The following is a 20,757-nucleotide window of genomic DNA, read 5'->3' as shown; positions in this document are numbered from 1 at the left end:
TGAGTATGTTCACAATGTTTTTGAAACCCAGTGCTTTTAAGGCATGCCAACATTACTTCATAATTTCCATGTCACAAATGAGGAATTCCTGCTAATGATCTCAGTGGAATCCTCATCAAGTCTCCAATTTTGCTAGAACAAGCATTATTGAGTATTTCACTGATAAGAACAAATACAAAAGATACTGATTGCCTTTTCATGTTCAGAAAGAGGTATAAATATAATTTTGAGTGGTACATTTTTATACACCTTCCTTATATATTCCAACACACAAAATAAAGCAAGCATCTCTTTTTTTCTGTCAGAAAGAATTTGCAAATAGTTTATCAGAGTGGGAGAATCTGGTTAAGAAAAGTGCTAAGAGTGGGTAAAAACAATGAACTCATAAGAACCCAAAACAGGCCTGACCTGCGGTGGCGCAGTGGATAAAGCATCAACCTGGAAATGCTGAGGTTGCCGGTTCGAAACCCTGAGTTTGCCTGGTCAAGGCACATATGGGAGTTGATGCTTCCAGCTCCTCCCCCTTCTCTCTCTCTCTCTCTGTCTCTCTCTCTCCTCTCTCTCCCTCTCTGTTTCTCTCTCTCTCTCCTCTCTAAAAATGAATAAAAAATAAATTAAAAATAAATTAAAAAAAAAAGAACCCAAAACACACTGGCCTTTGCCTTCATGGAGCCTTCTGAAGTATTTGTAATGTATCGTTAGGCCTTGGTAGGGCAGTGAAAGTCATTAGACTTTTTCCTGGCATGCATACTAAAAACATCCCTTTTAGTTACACATTATTAACATGGCTTTCAAAAGTTTTCTTACCAGTTCCCTAGGTCTCATGTTGAAAAGAATCCTTTCTGCATTCTCGCTGTCGTGTCTGCTTTCCATGATGGCCAGCAGGAGCTTGGAGGCATTGTTCTAGAGAAACAGATTGAGTTAATGTGAAAAAAAAATCTATTTCATGGATTAATGATCCCCTATATTAGTTTTAATTGAGATTACTAGACCATTTTTTTAATCAAACAGAATTTTAAACTGCTAATTTGGTTTGGCTTATTAGCATTTAAAAATAGAATGTTTTTTCAACACAAAATAAAAATAATGACTCATGAAAGATAAGTTACAGGGGATATTTTAAATATTGGTAAAAAGGTGTTCTAAAAACAAGATTGACTCCATATCTAATGCATTAAAATATAACCATATTTGCCTTCACTATTTCTTAATGGTCACTTTTATGATGACATGTTAGCAAAACAGTAAAGCAAACAAGTATCAATGACATATTTTACAAAAATAATATATAATTTAAAGAATTTAGCAAGTTGTTTTTAGCATGAAACATTAATACATGTTTTCAAGTCAAAATTTTAAATTTGAGCAATAATTATTGAAAATTAATTTATAAAATTCTAAATTCATGAGTTAGAAATAAAATATAAATTTATTGATAACCAGTCTCACAATTTGGCAGAATATATGCAACATATTTACCATCTGGTTGTTGAAGAATAATATTTTCTATTTTTGTTTAATAAAGAATGAAAATACCTTACGTTGTCTTTGATATTTTCAAATTTGGTTTAAAAGTGTATTGTCTCACACATTTTTACCTATAGATATTAAAAATGTTTCTGATAAAGCTGATTTATAATCCAAAACAGGTACCACAGAGGTATACAAAGTATAATTTTCTTAACATTTGGAAAGAGGTTTCTTTACATTGTTTTCAATAGTATAGCCCTAGACTTGAGGCAAATTGCACAATGATAAAAACTTCCTGAGAAATATTTCTACAGTGTTTTGTAATGTTCAAAAATCTCAATCTTCACACACAGTCTTTGAAAAGAACACAAAAGAAGTAGAGTCAAATGGCTTTAAGACACTTCTCAGTGACTCAAAATTAACATCTCACAGGATAAAAACTTAAATTGAATCAGTTGTTTGGTAAACAGATATTCTCTATACAAATTTTGTTAAAATTGTTCAAATTAATTTCATTGAGTGGTTTTAATACCAAATTCTATCCAACTATATATTTTTCTTTCAGAAGTACAATCTAAAGACTATCCTTAAATGACTAACAACGATAACGATGATGATGATTATACCAATGTCAAGAACTCATCTTGAAATAATTTTATTATTTTGTTAATTTTTTCTGTTTCATTTAAACATTTTAAAGATTCGTACCAATCCTAAAATCCATTTCTATAATCCTGCATCCTATCTGTACAAACAACATACCTAAGAAATAGGTCCCCGGATTAGTGGAGAGCTCTCAGATCCTTACAGCAGTCTGAACTGACCCCACTGGATTCAAAGCTAAACCTTAGCAACAATAGCAGTCTTCCCTAATGAACCTCGCTCAGCAGGCCCAATACATAATAGCTTTAAAATACACCCAATTTCAGAATGTTATGGACATTATGGTATTTCTTTAACCAATCTTTTTTATACTATGTTGGAAGAATAAGAATCTTCTATATGTCCTATTAAAATGTGACTCAATTTTAAAGTATAAAACCCTATATACACTGAGAAATCAAATGCACATGTCAGTATTAATAGAAGGTTCTCTTCAAAAGGAAGCTAGAGTCTTAAAAACAAGACAAAACAAACTGATCTATTTACAAAGTCAGCACTTCGTAGTCACAGATCAGTTATGAAATGTAAATTTAAAAGGACATGACATATTTATGGAAAAATTCATAAAATTTCATAGTAAATGAGTATATAAAATTAGGTATACTAAAAATTATAAGCAATTAAGCAATTAAATTCAGGGGTGAAAAATACAAAATAAAACCTTAACATTTTTAATGAGGTATCTCCATAATGTCACCTATTTATTATTAAAAGCACCCAAACCAGGAAAGACCCCTATAATTAGCTACTGTGTACCATTCTGTCTTTACAAATATTGTGCCCTGGCCGGTTGGCTCAGTGGTAGAGCGTCGGCCTGGCGAGCAGGAGTCCCAGGTTCAATTCCCGGCCAGGGCACACAGGAGAAGTGCCCATCTGCTTCTCCACCCCTCCCCCCCTCCTTCCTCTCTGTCTCTCTCTTCCCCTCCTGCAGCTGAGGCTCCATTGGAGCAAAGATGGCCTGGGCGCTGGGGATGGCTCCTCGGCCTCTGCCCCAGGCGCTGGAGTGGCTCTGGTCGCAACAGAGCGACGCCCCGGAGGGGCAGAGCATCGCCTCCTGGTAGGCAGAGCGTCGCCCCCTGGTGGGCGTGCCGGGTGGATCCCGGTCGGGCGCATGCGGGAGTCTGTCTGACTGTCTCTCCCCGTTTCCAGCTTCGGAAAAATACAAAGAAAAAAAAAACAAAAAAACCCCCACAAATATTGTTGTTATATTGGCCATTATATACAAAGCCACATAGATCTTTTTCTTTTAAAGTATATTCAACCTCATTGTTTAGGTAGAAAATTATAATTTAAAAATTTCAAGTCAAATCTGTTCATTTGGTTATTTTTTACATACCTTGATATTTATCCAACTGTCATATTTTGAAAAGGTGTACCTAAATTGTGCTTAGTAACATACATGAAATTTTAAAGGACCCTTTTCTAAAATACATTTTCATTTGAATAGCTAAGAATATCTTTGAACTCTTAAGTTAACACCCATTGTTTAGTTATTTTACATAGGTCTGGGCTTGTATATAATCAAGATGCCTACACTTTATTTTAAATTGACGAATCATTCAGTAATTTCCCCCATTAAGGTATATCAATTAAAAATGAGATTTAAAAGGATAGACTTTAGACTAATAAAAGATTTAAAAAGCCAAAGGCTAAGGCTTCCATATGCTATATCTTCATGAATTATGGTTAAAGATGGAATTAAGATGAAAGAAACCTTTTTCTAGTAACTCAAATTAAGTGATCTAAAAGTGGGCGTAGGCTGGCTTCACTATCTGAAGCATGATGCCGATGAAGAAAAGGGCAAAAGTTCAGTCCCTGTGTGAACCACCTTGGCTTTAACCTAAGAGTGGAAAGATCCAAAGCTTATACAATGCTGCAAAAGAAAACAGTGAAAAAAGACAAACCTATCTCTTACATTAAAAGAAACATTTGCTTACTAAGAGCCATTAGCACTATCTTCACATAAGTAGGACATATGTATGTTCCCTATCTATACCTATATTTAGAAACAGATTTATAAAAATATTATTCTTCTTGGCCATTAAATTACTCAAAGTGAAATTAAATTATATTTGCTATGATACTGAATAGACTGTCTTAAAGGAAAAATTATATTTAACCAATGATTTGTTTACTTGTTTAACACTATATACAATGATTTGGTTGTTAATAATTCACCTCAATTGAATATCGTGCCTTTGTAACTGGGATTTATATAGTTTCTTGAGTATATTCATTTGTTATTTCCATCTGAACAAAAAATGAAGGAATATTTTGAAATGTCATTTTGTTCCTGAGCTCTGGTAAATAGAACTGCTGGGAAGTATGCACACAGTTTAAGTTAAAGTAACTTCTCAAAGGCAGTGTGAACATGGCTCATAGTATTTAGGGAAAAAAAATAAGATTCTAATGTAAAAGAAAATAACTTTTAAAGGATCCAGAAGGAAAGTGGACAGAGGGAAAGGGGATGATAGGCTGATAGGATGGGATGAGAGCAGAAAAGCAAATCCTGGGTGGATGTACTGGGGAACACGGGGGTGGGGGATGATGAATTCAGGGGGACACTAGAATCTATGTAAACACAATAAATTAACAATAAAGGATAAAAACTTAAAAAATTTTTTTAAAAGAAAATAACTTTTATAGAGAAGAGAGCCACAAAACTATAGTGCTGCAGCTTTCCTTTTCCTAGCCTAATTAACTGTGACTGGCCAGATAGATTTCTGTAGTCAGGATGAATTTTAAAAAATATGGTATAGTGAATGTTCAACACCTTTGCCCCTCTATATAATGAAAAATATAAAATAAAAACAGAAGAATAAAAATATAAAAGTAAAAGCAGCTACTTAAACAAATTTCCAATAAAGTACCTTCCAACTGAACATCACCTCCAAGTTTATTTGACATGTTATCAGGAACATAGCACTGTCTTTCACTAACCCTTTCTGTCCATTAATTAGTTGAACATATGGTAATATCTCGGTTTTAACAAGAGCTACTTGGAGATTTGGAGTCAACTCTGAAAGAGAGTTTGATGTAAACAATGTCACTTTCCCCCTTAACGGTGGATTTACTCTACCTTTAGTTGGAGCACCAGGTCCATTCGATATTTACCAAGAGGGTTTATGTCATTTAGAATCAAAGCAATGATGATATCAATCCCATTAGATTCATGAGTAGCAATACATGTCTAGAAAGCAAAGTGTTTATAAAATAAGTTTTCTTTAACATGAAAGCACTAGAAATCATGATATAAAATAACAGAATCATCTTGGTTTTTTTTTACCTTTACAATATAATTAACATTGAACTTAGAGATCGTCAGAGAAAAGTCAAAGATGTAAGTCTGACTTGTTCTTTTGCATAGAGTCTGACTAGTAATTGACTAGCATTGATTAAATAACTTTACATGCAGAACACTTGAGAGAACACTGCACGTAACAGAGGAGTGGAGATAGACAGATGCATGCATGTGCCCTGACCAGGATCTATCTGGCAACACCTATCTAGTGCCAATGCTCAAATCAAGTGAGCTATCCTCAGCGCCTGAGGCTGACACTCAGACCAACTGAACTATCCTCAGTACCGAAGGCCGACACTTGAACCAATTGAGCCACTGGCTATGGGAAAGAAAGAGAGAGAGAAGGGGGAGAGAGAGGAGAAGAGAAGCAGATGGTCACTTCTCATCTTTACATGTGTACCCTGACCGGAAATTGAACCTAGAATGTCACACACTGAGCTAACACTCTATCCACTGAGCCAACTGGCCAGGGCCAAACAGGTATCTTTTAAATTGAACCATTTTTATAGAATTTCAAATAACACTGGTCAAGTTAAAAACTCTTGTAGTCAAGAAATTTTAATATGCCCTTCAATAGAGGAATTCCTCCAATTTAGACTTTTAAGATCTAATTTATCCTGGCTAAGAGAATACTCTCATTTATGAAAGGAGTGTGCCCTTCATATCTGAGGTTTGTAAGGAAACTTCATATCTGAGGTTTGTAAGGAAACTCCGTCAGGACTGATTGTAGCACTTTCATTTAGCTGCTACTCAATGCTAAGCCGAGTGCTGCTGCTGCAGGGGCTGGGGGCAGCACACGAGGAATACAGGCTTCTTAAACTTGATTCTTGACTAACAGTCACCTTAAACAGATTTATTAAACTTGAATAATTTTTAGAGGGAAAGTTTATCAAAGATCCTGTGGGATAAATGTCAGTATTTTGAATGTTAGGGTCTACTGTACTAGGACTGATTTTAATCCATTCTACAGAACTTGAAAATCAGGAATTTGTGGGTTGGACTTTTTGAAACTACGTATTATAATGCAGCACCCAGTATCACAGGGTTTGAAAAATCCAAACCCAGGTGAACTAAATGAGAAAGAGGAAAAACGATCTAACTATGAAATAAATGTTATTTTTGAGGATGGGCTTTATTTCTCCCTTTACACAAGGAAACTCTTACTCCCCTGACACAAAGGTCAGGTGTTTTCCACCCATCTTCCAAGTTTCCTGCAGTTCCTCTGACCATTAAAGTATTTGCCAAACTTAGATGGAATCAATTTGCAAATCAATTCTGGAATTTGCCAGTAACCTTTCCTTACACACATTTGCAGAAGATAGGGTTCAGAGTGAGTATATTATCAGTGGATGTTGGACTCATGTCATTTTATTGCTTGTTTTTACTTTTAGAGTTACCTGATTCAGTAAATTACTTTCAAAACTCAATTTCATCCTTTTATAAGCCCCAAAGTGGGGAATATATGTGTTTTCTATTATAGATATTCATATGTTTACCAACAGCACAACCAAATCTCTGAATTTGTATATTTTTCCTTAACTTTAAATCAAAAGTTAAGTTGTCTTGTATCATTGCCTTAGGAGACCGAAATATAATCCAAGAATATAGGGACAAAATCCCCAAACGTTTTCACAGTATCATATGCAAGTGACAGAGGGGGAACAGTAAAGCCATAACAAATTATTGATGTCAATAATTGTGCTTTTGTATGTATATATTTGTGTGCATACCTCTATACACATATATGTGTATACACAGGCACTATATATGTGTGCATAGGTCATATAATTTAAAATAGAAAAGCAGATTAATTTTCCACACTTATGTTCTATGTTAAGCGTTGACGTTTGGTCTCAAGGCTTGTTTAAAATTAATATCCAGAAATGTTTGTGATTTGAAAACATTTTCTTCAAAGGTGAATCCATGCTTGGATGGTATCCCCACAGCATATGAGTGGCTGTAAATAGTCAACTAACAAACTCAAGGGTGGCTCCTCTACTTTTACTTCAGGTGTCCTGCCTTCTGCTCCCACAATATGTTCTTTGATATCCAAGAAAATGGAACCAGAGGCAAACATTCTAAGAGCGAGAGTTGAAACTCTGCCCTGAAAAATGTCATATATATAGTTAAAAGAACACTCTATTTAGACTCAAAGTTCTATGTTTTCAGAATGGCTCTAATAGTTTACCATTTGTCACTCTGAGACACGGGAATGTCACTTATTCTCTGAGTCAGAACCTATTCATCAGCAAAATGGGAGCGATAATACCTATTTCATGAGTTCTGTCAGTTTATGTGACAATAAAAAAGGGAATATAGGCTACCCAATGAGGGGGAGCCATTGATGCCACGGGGAGTTTCTTCCACAAACTCTGGGAAGGTTCACTAAAAGATGAAAACTGAGAAATGACAAAGAAGCATATTTTACTCTTCTGATGAGCCTGATTTTTATCCAGAACGTTTTCATGGGAATTTTCTTTAACAATAAAATGAAATTAAAATATGGCATAGTATTTGCTAGTTTATAACTCAGTCTTTGTGTGTTTTGTTAGGAAAGTAAAGTATCTGGCAAAGCAAGAAAAAAGAACTTTTAAATGTACACAAGGGCTGGCTTGTTCAACAATTTGATCCCTTTGCTAACTAGTCGTGGATAATTCTGCGTGAAGAACTGCCTTCACGGTTACCTGATTTTCATGGCACGGGCCCTGGCAGTACTCGGTCAAGCTTTCCAGAGTCTGATTGACCAGCACCACATTCTTCTCATTGATGTAGAGACCCAGCAGGCCCAGGCCGCCTGTTGTACTTCCACAAATGCAGTCTAAAAACTGCAGGGTCTCACAGACAAGGTTGTAATTTGTTTTGTTGTTCTGGTTCCTCAAGAAGTTCTGAAGGCAAAAGAAAACACAACAAGTGTTAAAAAAAAATCACTATGCTAATTGATTTCAGTTCTCTGTGCTGTGCGTTTTGCTAGCTAGAAAAGATCCCCATGGCAAAGTTGAATGGAATTGCTCTTTCCAAGAAAGCATTCGTATTTATTACATTTATCCTAGGTTTAAGAAAAAAAGACTAAGGTTTTTTTGCCTCAAGCATTGATGCTCTTATCAGTAGTTTCTTTTTTCTCAATACAGTTCTTAACAAGCATTTCTCAATATCATTATCCTAAAGCTACAGAGAGAAGGTTAAATAATAGGTAATAGTTAAAAGAGACTAGAAAGGCCCTGGCCGGTTGGCTCAGCGGTAGAGCGTCGGCCTGGCGTGCGGGGGACCCGGGTTCAATTCCCGGCCAGGGCACATAGGAGAAGCGCCCATTTACTTCTCCACCCCCCACCCCCCCTCCTTCCTCTCTGTCTCTCTCTTCCCCTCCCACAGCCAAGGCTCCATTGGAGCAAAAGATGGCCCGGGCGCTGGGGATGGCTCCTTGGCCTCTGCCCCAGGCGCTAGAGTGGCTCTGGTCGCGGCAGAGCGACGCCCTGGAGGGGCACAGCATCGCCCCCTAGTGGGCAGAGCGTTGCCCCTGGTGGGCGTGCCAGGTGGATCCTGGTCGGGCGCATGCGAGAGTCTGTCTGACTGTCTCTCCCCGTTTCCAGCTTCAGAAAAATACAAAAAAAAAAAGAGACTAGAAAGAAGTTCATTAGGGAAAGAAGCAACCAAATTTTCAAACAGACAATTCCTTACAAACAGTGCAGGTTCAAACAGTGAATAATATAATTATAAACAGCAACTTGGAAGTACTTATCAAAATTTTTAGTTAACTTACAATTCTACTTCTCAAAAGTTATTTTATATTATATTCCACAAAGAGATTCACTACACATTGTAATGGCAATAACAAACCATACCATACCCATTCGAATGTGACTGGTTTAATAAACGACAGCACCTCCAGACATGAGAATATTGGGAAGCCGAAAGTGAGGCGCATTGATACATACAGGTATAAACATAAACCAGGAATAAGTAATTGAGCAATAAGCTATATGACTAACTAAAAAAAGGAAGCCCACAACACTATACTATGTGTTTTTAGAAAAGGATTACGCATAGAGTAAGTGCTGGCGAGGATGTGGAGAAAAGGGAACCCTCCTGCACTGCTGGTGGGAATGCAGACTGGTGCAGCCACTGTGGAAAACAGTATGGAGATTCCTCAAAAAACTGAAAATCGAACTGCCTTTTGACCCAGCTATCCCACTTTTAGGAATATACCCCAAGGACACCATAGAATGATTCCAGAAGGAGAAATGCACCCCCATGTTTATAGCTGCATTGTTCACAATAGGGAAGATCTGGAAACAGCCCAAGTGTCCGTCGGAGGACGAGTGGATTAAAAAGCTTTGGTACATATATACTATGGAATACTACTCAGCCATAAGAAATGATGACATCGGATCATTACATGGATGGACCTTGATAACATTATACGGAGTGAAATAAGTAAATCAGAAAAAACTAAGAACTATATGAACCCATGCATAGATGGGACATAAAAATGAGATTCAGAGACATGGAAAGAATGTGATGGCAACAGGGAGTGGGGTGGAGGAGTGGGGAGGGGGCGAGGAAGGAGAGGGAGGGAGTTGGGGGAGGGTAGGGGCACAAAGAAAACCGGATAGAAGGTGATGGAGGACTATTTGACTTTGAGCGAGGGGTATGCAGCATAATCAAGGGTCAAAATAATCTGAAGATGTTTTCTCGGAACATATGTACCCTGATTTATCAATGTCACTGCATTAAAATTAATAAAAATAAGATTAAAAAAAAAGAACAGGATTACGTGCTTACAGACCAATATGCTTAAATGTTCATAAAAATTTCTAGAAGGAAAGACAATCTGTTAACAGTAATTTCTTTTTTTTTGTTTGTTTGTTTGTTTTTTTTTTTTTCTGAAGCTGGAAACAGGGAGAGACAGTCAGACAGACTCCCGCATGCGCCCGACCGGGATCCACCCGGCACGCCCACCAGGGGCGATGCTCTGCCCACCAGGGGGCGATGCTCTGCCCATCCTGGGCGTCGCCATGTTGCGACCAGAGCCACTCTAGCGCCTGAGGCAGAGGCCACAGAGCCATCCCCAGTGCCCAGGCCATCTTTGCTCCAATGGAGCCTCGGCTGCGGGAGGGGAAGAGAGAGACAGAGAGGAAAGCGCGGCGGAGGGATGGAGAAGCAAATGGGCACTTCTCCTGTGTGCCCTGGCCGGGAATCGAACCCGGGTCCTCCGCACGCTAGGGCGACGCTCTACCGCTGAGCCAACCGGCCAGGGCCAACAGTAATTTCTTTGGGAGTAAATGTAAGGTCTGTGGATAATAGAAAAGGTCAGGCCCGGGAACTTTGGCTAGGACCGCCCACAACCAAGCGCACCAAAAGAAACTTCCCAGGAACCCTCTGGAAAAAAGCGACCATCTGCCAGCCAGTGAGATTTCACTATGTCATATTAGCTCGACCACCCTAGGGGCCCTACCCTTTAAATACCTCCCAGGTGGGTTGCCAGGGAACCGGCCCCTTCCTTCCTTCTCCGTGGGGAAAAATACCTTACAGTAAACTTGGTGAAAGGGTAAAAAATAAAAACTTCTATTTTCTATTTTGATTTATTACTTATATTTCTATGTTTATTTGTTTAAATTTATTTCTTTCATTTAGTCCTTTTTCTTTTAGTTTGTTTTTCTAATTTTCCCCCAATTTTTTTGTATTGTGGCAAAATAGACCCAAACTTACCATCTTAATCATTTTTCAGTGCAGATGTCAGTGATACTAAATATATTTAAAATATTGAGATAGCATGACCACCATCCATACTTCTAGAACCTTTTCATCTTGTGAAACTGAAAGTCTATACCTAGTAACAACTCCCCATCACCCTCCCCAGCCCTTGGCATCCACCATTCTACTTTCTGTCTCCATGATTTTGACTACTCTAGATTCCTCAGAGAAGTGGAATCATACAGTATTTGTCTTTTTGTAAATGACTTATTTCACTTAGCATAATGTCCCAACATTCATACATGTTGCAGTCTATGTCAGAATTCCCCTCTCTTTTTTTAAAGGCTGAATAAAATTCCATCCAATACATTTACCACATTTTGTGTATCCATTCTTCTGCCAATGGACACTTGGGTTGATTCCACATATACACTATTGAATAAGTCTACCGTTTATGCTTATTAAATGAAAACTATTTTATAAGTAACATTTCCCAAGTTATTTGATCCCACACGCCTATCAGATTCTATACATCTCCATTTCCTACATGGACAGACTAGGTGGGTCAGGATAAGCATGAAGGTGCACGCAGTGTCTTCTCTCTGGAAGCAACTCTTCCAGCCTTTGCCCACCCACAGCACTGCAGCACTCCCCCCTCTAAGATGTGATGCAGTGTCCAGAGTCATGGCTTCCACCATTCACTAATTCCAGACTTTATCTCTTTAGAGGGTATTTAATTAAATTTATATAAACCTACATCTCTTGCCTGACCTGTGGTGGCGCAGTGGATAAAGCGTCGACCTGGAAATGCTGAGGTCGCCGGTTCGGAACCCTGGGCTTGCCTGGTCAAGGCACATATGGGAGTTGATGCTTCCAGCTCCTCCCCCCCTTCTCTCTCTCTGTCTCTCCTCTCTCCTCTCTCCTCTCTCTCTCTCTCTCTCTCTCTCTCTCTCTCCCCCCCCTCTCCTCTCTAAAATGAATAAATAAAAAAAATTAAAAAAAATTTTTTTTAAATAAAAAAAAATAAAATAAAATAAACCTACATCTCTTACCAATTCACAACACCCATAGTCTAGACCAGTGCTTTTCAATCTTTTTCATCTCATGGCAAGCATAAAGTAATTATTAAAATTCTCAGGCACACCCCAAAATACATTTTTTTGCTGATCCAAGAAAAAAATATATATATTTTGATTAATTCACACCAGATGACTATTGTTGTGTTGGCCTTTGCCATTTTTAAATTTGACAATCTAAGGGAAAAGAGGTCAGTGCCCTTGACTAAATAGGTATTGAATGTTTTAAAAATTCTTGCAGCACACTGGTTGAAAATCGCTGGTCTAGACACTCACTAGAGATAACAACTTCAAACTCTGTTATTTCTCTAGTATTAGGCATGTGTTTTTAGAAACTATTTTACCTTTCCTATGGTCTTGCCACAGTGATGTAAGTAGCGTGTACAAATTATGCAAAAAATAAAAGCCAAAATTCCTCAGTTCCCCTAAATTCATCTATTTGACAAAGGGAAATGTACCAAAGAAGATGAAAGACCAGGACTATAACAATTAACAAAGGTATCAACTTTCACAGTTGTTAAAAAAACAAAACAAAACAAAAAAACCCCTCTTCTATATTAACTTTATTTCTAATAAAGATATATAAATGTTGTCTGTATCCTCACTCAAGAAATGTGAATTGGGCTGCAAATGGTGAAATCCCCTGAAGTCTCTACAACCATGAAGGCACAGATGAGGCAAACGTGACCTTATTCCACAAATACCGGGATACTAGGATTAGATGATGCTTGCTGAGGTTTAAAAGGCACAAGCTGAGGATGCAAAGAATGAAACTTCATAAGCCTGATGTTTTCACCCAGAAAGGAATTTCCTTTCGTGTTCCATCACTTACATACCAAAGTTTCTTCCCATTTCAGAGGAGCCCTACTGGTTTTATTGATTATCTCTCCAGAACTCTTTCCTAAACTACTTGTTAGTTTGATGTGGGTTTAATTACTTCTAACCCTGGGCTGCTGCTTCAACTTTTACACAGAACAGAACCATACCTGCAGTTCTCGGTTGTGATTCTCACAAAGTAACTGAAGAAACCGGAGGATGGGCTGCATGATGGCAATCGCAGGGCTCACTGTCACTTCCTCTGCAGACTTCTCTTCGGCGTTTCCTGTTTCAGATCCGGTGCACATGATGTCTAGTTCCGGGTCCATTTCTCTTCTGTATACACAGTACGCTCTGGATGTTGCTGAAGAAGCTTCTGTTAGTTGCCCCTTCATCCCCTCTTTTAAATGTAGTGACGAATCCCTTACTGAAAATAAAGCAGTACTCTTACATTTCTAAATTTATTTTCTTCTGCTAATTAAAAAAAAAGACAACCAGGTGCTCAAATTCTCTAATAATAGAATTTAAAAGTCATCTGACAAGAGGTGCAATAATTTCCCCCCCAAAAAAACATTTGAGGGAGCAACTAAAAAATTAAATTTGTTCCAAGACACTAAAAACAAGTCTTAATGCTTAGCCAGTTTTAGAAGGGTTCATGTCTTTCTGATAAATATAAAATAGGAGAGTTTATGAACACAAGAAGGTGAGGAAATATGGCAAACTTCAAAATGTTGATGTTTTATGATCTGTATTTACTACACTGATGACTTTGTTATTGAAAAAATCAAGTCTTTCATTAGAATCCGGTGGCATAATTTCTGTTCTTCAACTTTAAATTTCATGAATACTCAGAAGGTTTGGGACACTTATTCTTTACCATGCCTTCCACAATGAAATCCAATATTTCATGTCATTACAGTAGGTCCTCACTTAATGCCATCAATAGGGCCTATGACTTGAAGCAGAATGACGTCTAACAAAACCAATTTTACCATAGGCTCAATAGTATAAATAAGAGTTAAGTTCCTCTGGCATTTCATCAACATTGTAATGAAACGATCTAAGTTGAATGAAATGATGATGTCCAAGGACCTGCACTAGTTGCTTTGCATTAATAATGTATTATTTGAGTTTGGTCCCGTATGGTTATTTCAAGGTCAACCCCATCACCATAATAAATTAAAGATGGAACTCCACACTCAGAACCATAGTTGGGGTAATTAGACTAAGACAAGTGAGATGGCAAAGATAAGTAAGATCCAAACACTGTTATAATCCTCTTTTCTCTCATTCTACACTCCCAAATATTCAAATATGTCTTTACCTCTCATTCGTGGACCAGGTGTCATCAGGTCATTGTCATTGTCCCTTTTTTTGTTACCTAAGTCTATCGTATTAACTGTCACAGTTGATCTTATTTCTTTCTGAGCAGTCTTCATTCGGTCATACAGAACTTTGAAGAATTTTTCTGACCTTTTTTGTTCATGCAACTGCTGGTAGAAAGAATACTACAAGAAAACACACTGTAAGATATCAATGCCCAAGCAGAGAAAGTGTTTTTATACTTGAAACAAACAAGAATTATGAATAAAAGCACACATTTAATATGCTGCCCACTATCATTTCATAAATAATAGACAGCTTTTGCCAGTCCCCTACATTATTTAAGGTATACTAATAATAGCTTGTATTTGCTTAGTTCTTTCCACTAGAATTCATGTTATTAACTCATCTTATTTATTTTGAAAATTTATACAGGCAATGTAAAAGTTGTATGCAGAAAGTTCTTTCATTTTTAAGTTATTATCAAGTCATGTATTTATTCAACACATATTTGTTGAGTGCCTACTATGTGCCAGGCCCTAGGCTAGCAGTAGAGATAGAACAAAAACAACCACAGTCCCCATGTTCATGAGTTTGTTATATGGAGTAGAAACAGCCAATGAGCCAGAGATCATCCCGTGCAAATGAATTTATGGAGTCATAAAAAGTTGTTTTTCGTTTTATCTAAATTATAGTACATTTAATTTAGAATATGTTCCATGCTAGCCTCACTCACAGAGTCACTGATAAGTAGGCACTAGGTCCTTTGGAACTTCATTAGCTATATTGCTTTACATGGGGTCTAGGACAAGACCACCAAAAAAAAATTGTTTTATAGTTTAAAATGAAATAGAAAGGATTCAACACCAAAAACATGATTAAAATATATATTAGTGAGAAGTGGAAATACTGAACCTTGGAAATATCTTCTCTGTCATTATCTGCCTAGTGACTTATGGAAACATCAGAAAAGGTAGGGAAAAAGAAAGGTGATACACTCTAGAGAAGGCAGAATTGTCACTGGGTGGGGACATTGTTCAGTTATTAACACTAAAACCATTGGCTAGAGACAACACAAACAACAGAAATAAAGTAAAATAATTAAGAAAGATAATAATCCCAGTAACTGTGGTGATTAAGAGAGCTGTATAACCTCAATGAGAGACAGTGTAAAGAAAACTTATAAAAAAAACACAATGATTTCCAGATCAAGTGGAATTGACCATAATCCAATAAATCTAAACAGCAGATTTTAGGGAGTTTGGCTCCTGCAGAGACGCTTTCCTGAAGGAATGCCTGGAACCACAACCCCCAGGTCCTGGCAGTTGTAGGTAAGACTCTAATGACATCAGGTCTGGAAATGAATGCCTGTCCAGCAATTTTTGGTATCGGCAACGTATATTCACGGAGTGACTGATGAAGCCTTAGCAGCTGGCTTCATGCCTACAAGGGAAAGCTCCTAAGCACAGGGCTAGCAACCCCTAAAGGAAGCAGGCCAAAAAGCCACAGTAACCATAGCAACTACAGTGAAGCTGTCCAGCTGGTTCTGTTAATTCAAAGGATAAATGTAGCATTCACAGACCTCTACGGTCCCACAAATTAAGCTGATGCACAGATCCTAATATTTTCAATATAACAGAGTTAAAAGGTTGAAAGGGATTCCAATATATTAATGAGAAAGTACAGGAACTTTGTAGCTCTATTAAAACAAAGTTTTGTAATTTATGTAGTTCCTTGACATACATTATCTCTTTGATACTTTCAGTACCACTGTGTGATGAACAGACAGTAGTCTTATTTCCGCTGATAAATTTAAAAAATGAGGTTTAGAAAAGACAAGTGAACTGCCAATAATATTTAACTGGTAAGCAGTGGAGCAAGAATTTAAATCTAGATTCTTTAACTCTAAATCACTAAATTTATCAAGTAACTTCTTAAGCTCAAAACAGCAAATTATTTATACAGACCATGTATTTTTTTTAAACCAGGGTCCTCCCAAACCTGAACATTATGATTTTAATAAAAATAAAACGTAAGGTTTATATGTGTGTATATAATCTCAACAGGTAGCATAAGGGTTTGGTTTTTGATTCTGAAACTACCTCCACAAGCTGCATAGATTATGGGGCAAACTCTCAGGTCTTTTTCAGGAGCCAACAGTGATGAATAAATAGATGTGTTTAACAGAGGAAGTACTTTCCCCCAAGAAGAAGGGGGACAGACTAGGGATGGGAGGGCAGGAAGGGAAATGAAGTGAGGAACTAGAGAGAGGGAGTAAGACAAGGGCATGATACAGGATAAATCAGCCAGAGAAATTGACCAAGAGTGAGGAGGCAGAAGGTTATTTCAGAAAGATGTTTATAATGGTTGAGAGCAGATTGCACGGATTCGAATCCTGACTCTTATCTCTAACTAATATGTGATTTGGATAAGAAACTTAAACTACCTATTTCAGATTCTTATTTGGTAAGAACGAAATAATATATAAGTTACATCATAGATTGTTGTGATGGTTAACCAAGTCAATACGCGTAACACAGTAAGAACAGAGCCTGGTATTTAGGAGGTATTATTTTCATTATTAATGTTCAGTTTGAAATGGTAATATAAGTAACTGCTTCTATCCTCTCCCTCACTGATCTTTAATAAAGTATATTACATATACATTGACTTATGTAGCTACCAAAGGGATCAGAGTCCTATCTCAGTAACACAGATGTAGGGGTGTCGAGAACCCATAAACTAAAAAAATGCAAGATACTAGTGGCTAAGGAGACTGAGCATGTACAACCCCCTAGGGACTGGCAGAAGTCTTGAAGAGTCATGGGTTTTAGACTGCTAAAGAGCAAGGAATAGGATTCCAGCTGACCTCAACTAGAGCTCTTTGAGCCAGGAATACTCAGTTGGCATATGAGTTATATAATGATATAGATAAATGAATAGGGTAAAGCCGGTAAATGAAATTGCCATGACCCATCTTAAAAGGTTTTCCTATAGAAAATAATTTAAAGCTGTTTCATCAACAAATATTTGTTAAATAATGTAAAGCATTCTATAGAGATGAATCCCTGAGGTGACTCTCAGGAGCCCAGAAACAGGAACCTGGAAAGCACTAGAACTCCAAGGACTGCTTCTACCTAAAGATGCCCAAACGCTTTCACCTCTATTCTCTGAATACTCTAGCAGGGGTCCCCAAACTAAGGCCTGCGGGCCGCATGCGGCCCCCTGAGGCCATTTATCTGGCTCCTGCTGCACTTCCAGAAGGGGCACCTCTTTCACTGGTGGTCAGCGAGAGGAGCATAGTTCCCATTGAAATACTGGTCAGTTTGTTGATTTAAATTTACTTGTTCCTTATTTTAAATGTTATATTTGTTCCCGTTTTGTTTTTTTTACTTTAAAATAAGATATGTGCAGTGTGCATAGGGATTTGTTCATAGTTTTTTTTATAGTCTGGCCCTCCAACAGTCTGAGGGACAGTGAACTGGCCCCTTGTGAAAAAGTTTGGGGACCCCTGCTCTATAGCTAACATATTTGCCTAGGCAAATTTCTAAGAATACCCACACTGAATATCCTCACTTAGCACTTTGACTATAATCCAGCACAAATTCTTCTGAGGGAAGTTGTAAGAGCAGGCACGGGTGTGGGGTAGTACTGGCAAGATTTCTTTGAATTTCAAAGTGGTTTTCTTTGAAATTGTTTTTCTTCTAAAACCAGATATTCAGTTTGGATTTTTCCTTCATTTAGTGATAAATACGAGGAACAACAGGAATTTCATAATATGACCGACCCAATTAGCAGGATCCCAGATAAAGGAGTGATGGCCAAAGGCCCCAGCCAGACAGGGAAAACTTGAGAAGAAAGAGACATGAGGCCAGACACAACAGATACCAAGTTAAACAACATGTGGTCTCAACCTTTAAGGATCCATAATTTATTAGACTTCTTTTCTAACTAAGAAGTATAGGTGCTGGAAGGTTGTTGTTGTTTTTTTGTCCTTGTGCTATTCGCTGTTCATAAGGGCTTTATTCCTAAAGCCCCTGCTAACTGAATAGGTCATATTATGAAATTCCTATTCTTCCTTGTATTAGATCACTAAATAAAGGAAAATTTTGTAGTTCCTAGTTAGATGTAGCTTTTACTTGCTGCAAGGAGGGCAAATGGATTCTGGTATTTCCAATTAAGTGCAAGCATAGTTTCCTTCCCTGACCAAGGCAAACCTAGAAAGAGGGCACTGAGCGTCAGGACTGGAAGGACACTGAGTCCCTGCTGCGAGCGCATCCTAGCTCTTGGGCTCGTGTGGTATGCTCTGCCTCTGGGTGTGGAGCAGCCCAGGGGGAGCTTGCCAGGAGTTCAAAGTAAAAATGGTCCCTTCTAGAAATAATGGACTGAGCCTTGTGTGCAGGTGAGCATATTGCTTGCTACGGTATGGCACTAAAGGGATGAATGATGACTTTCAAATCACCCTGCCTGGAGCTGGAGGAACAAATGAAATGGTTCTTCTCTCGCCTTGCTAGTGAAAAATTCACTTACTCAGACATGGCAAGGTAATGAGGACTGAGAGTTAGGGGCAACAGTAATGTTCCCGCTCTGAACTTTTAAAAATGTATACAGGGAGGCATGTGTCGAGATGGGCAATGAATATTATGAAGACCTGCTGTAAGGACAGATACTGTGGGAGGCGTCTGTGTGTATGATCTATTTTAATTAATATATTTACTTCTTAGATGAGTCAAATGTTGTTTTTATCTGCTGAAAGTGAGCCTAAAATTCCCAAGCAAATCAGAATTTCTGGTATAATGCTAGACAGCACGCTTCTAAGGAATTTTCTGCTTTATTGAATAATTTGTGAACCTCTATGGTTTCTATAGCAAATTAAATAAATTTATAAGAAAAATGTGATACCAGACTGGCACATATATCTACATATAGACATACAAAGAGAGAGAGAGAGAGAGAGAGAGAGAGAGTTATGAGAAGTTAAAAGAGAAAATATTACTTTCCTTTGGTTTCTATGTCAAATAAATAAGAGATACCAATCACAAATGTAATATTGCTCATCATAATGAGCAGGTACCTGAGTTTGTGTATTTCCTCCTTCAAGCAAGGCAATGCCAAGTAAAATGCCTTCTGAAAAAATTCTGTCATTTTTGGTGTTCACTATAACATCGATGACAAGTTCGGAGGCACCTTCATTATCCAGGAGACACTGAATATCGGACATTGATATCCCCATCTTATCTGAGTCTTGTCCAGAAAAGCTTCCTGTGATTAGGAAATATAAATAAATAAGTTTTTTTTTTAATTTAAAACAAAGAGAGGGACAGATAGGGACAGACAGACAGGAATGGAGAGAGATGAGAATCATCAATTCTTTGTTGCGGCTCCTTAGTTGTTTATTGATTGCTTTCTCATATGTGCCTTAACCGGGGGGCTACAGCAGAGCAAGTGCCCCCTTGCTCATGCCAGTGACCATAGGCCTCAAGCCAGCAACCTTTGGGCTCAAGCCAGTGACCATGGGGTCGTGTCTATGATCCCATGCTCAAGCTAGTGACCCTGCGCTCAAGCCGATGAGCCCGCGCTCAAGCCAGATGAGCCTGTGCTCAAGATGGCGACCTCGGGGTTTCAAACCTGGATTCTCTGTGTCCCAGTCTGACATTCTATCCACTGCACCACCAAGGGGTCAGGCTAAATAAATAAGTCTTAATTACAGACATCTTAAACATATAAGGTTTTCAAATTCATAGGCTTTAAGACTATTTCAAATTGGGACTCTTTAGCTATAAATTTAAATATAATAGAAGCATGTGTTTCTTTTTTAATCCCAAATTTGCAAAAAAGATAAATTTTTATGAAATGCATACTACCATAAGTGATTTTTCTTAATAAAAAAACATTTTAGAGAAAGAAAACTAGCTTTATATTTGTCTTTAATTTACATATTAAGAAATTATGACTTAGTTTAACTAACTTCCAAAGTTAAAAGACAAAATTAATTTTAATTTTCAAATCTGTTGTTTTATGAACCTGAAATGATATAAAGGTTTAATAGTGCTTTTCTTTTTTTTTTTTTAGTTTTATTGAGACATAATGGACATATAAGTTTAAGGTATACATAGAATGATTTGATACAGATATTATTGCAGAATGATGACTAAAAATATTAGTTAACATTTATAACTTCAGTTATATTTTTTCCTTGTGTGTTAGAATGTACTCTCTTAGCAATTTTCAAATATACAAAACAGTATTAAGTATATAGATAATATTGTATATTGCATCCCCAGATTTATTTTGTAATTAAAAGTTTGTACCTTTTGACCACCTTCATTTAATTTTCGTATTCCCCACCCCCAATATAAACACCTCTGGCAACCACAAATTCCAGGTTTCTATGAGATTCGGGTTTTAGATTAGATC

The 20,757-nt window shown here is 37.5% G+C and overlaps 1 protein-coding gene across 2 annotated transcripts in view; it reads right to left on the bottom strand.

The window, feature by feature from the left end:
• The window catches only part of ITPR2 (inositol 1,4,5-trisphosphate receptor type 2), a 527,270-nt gene that overhangs the window by 148,811 nt on the left and 357,702 nt on the right, over positions 1–20,757 (bottom strand). For both annotated transcript variants that reach the window (XM_066354092.1, XM_066354101.1), the window contains 6 exons: positions 19,415–19,598; positions 14,342–14,525; positions 13,188–13,444; positions 8,119–8,319; positions 5,213–5,323; positions 808–903 (listed from right to left, as the gene is read on the bottom strand). In XM_066354092.1, coding sequence (XP_066210189.1) covers positions 808–903; positions 5,213–5,323; positions 8,119–8,319; positions 13,188–13,444; positions 14,342–14,525; positions 19,415–19,598 — 1,033 coding nt within the window. The remainder of the gene's footprint in view (positions 1–807; positions 904–5,212; positions 5,324–8,118; positions 8,320–13,187; positions 13,445–14,341; positions 14,526–19,414; positions 19,599–20,757) is intronic.

Source organism: Saccopteryx leptura, chromosome 1 (assembly GCF_036850995.1).
Source record: "Saccopteryx leptura isolate mSacLep1 chromosome 1, mSacLep1_pri_phased_curated, whole genome shotgun sequence".
Taxonomy (NCBI): domain Eukaryota; kingdom Metazoa; phylum Chordata; class Mammalia; order Chiroptera; family Emballonuridae; genus Saccopteryx; species Saccopteryx leptura.
This window is presented reverse-complemented; position numbering and strand designations above follow the sequence as displayed.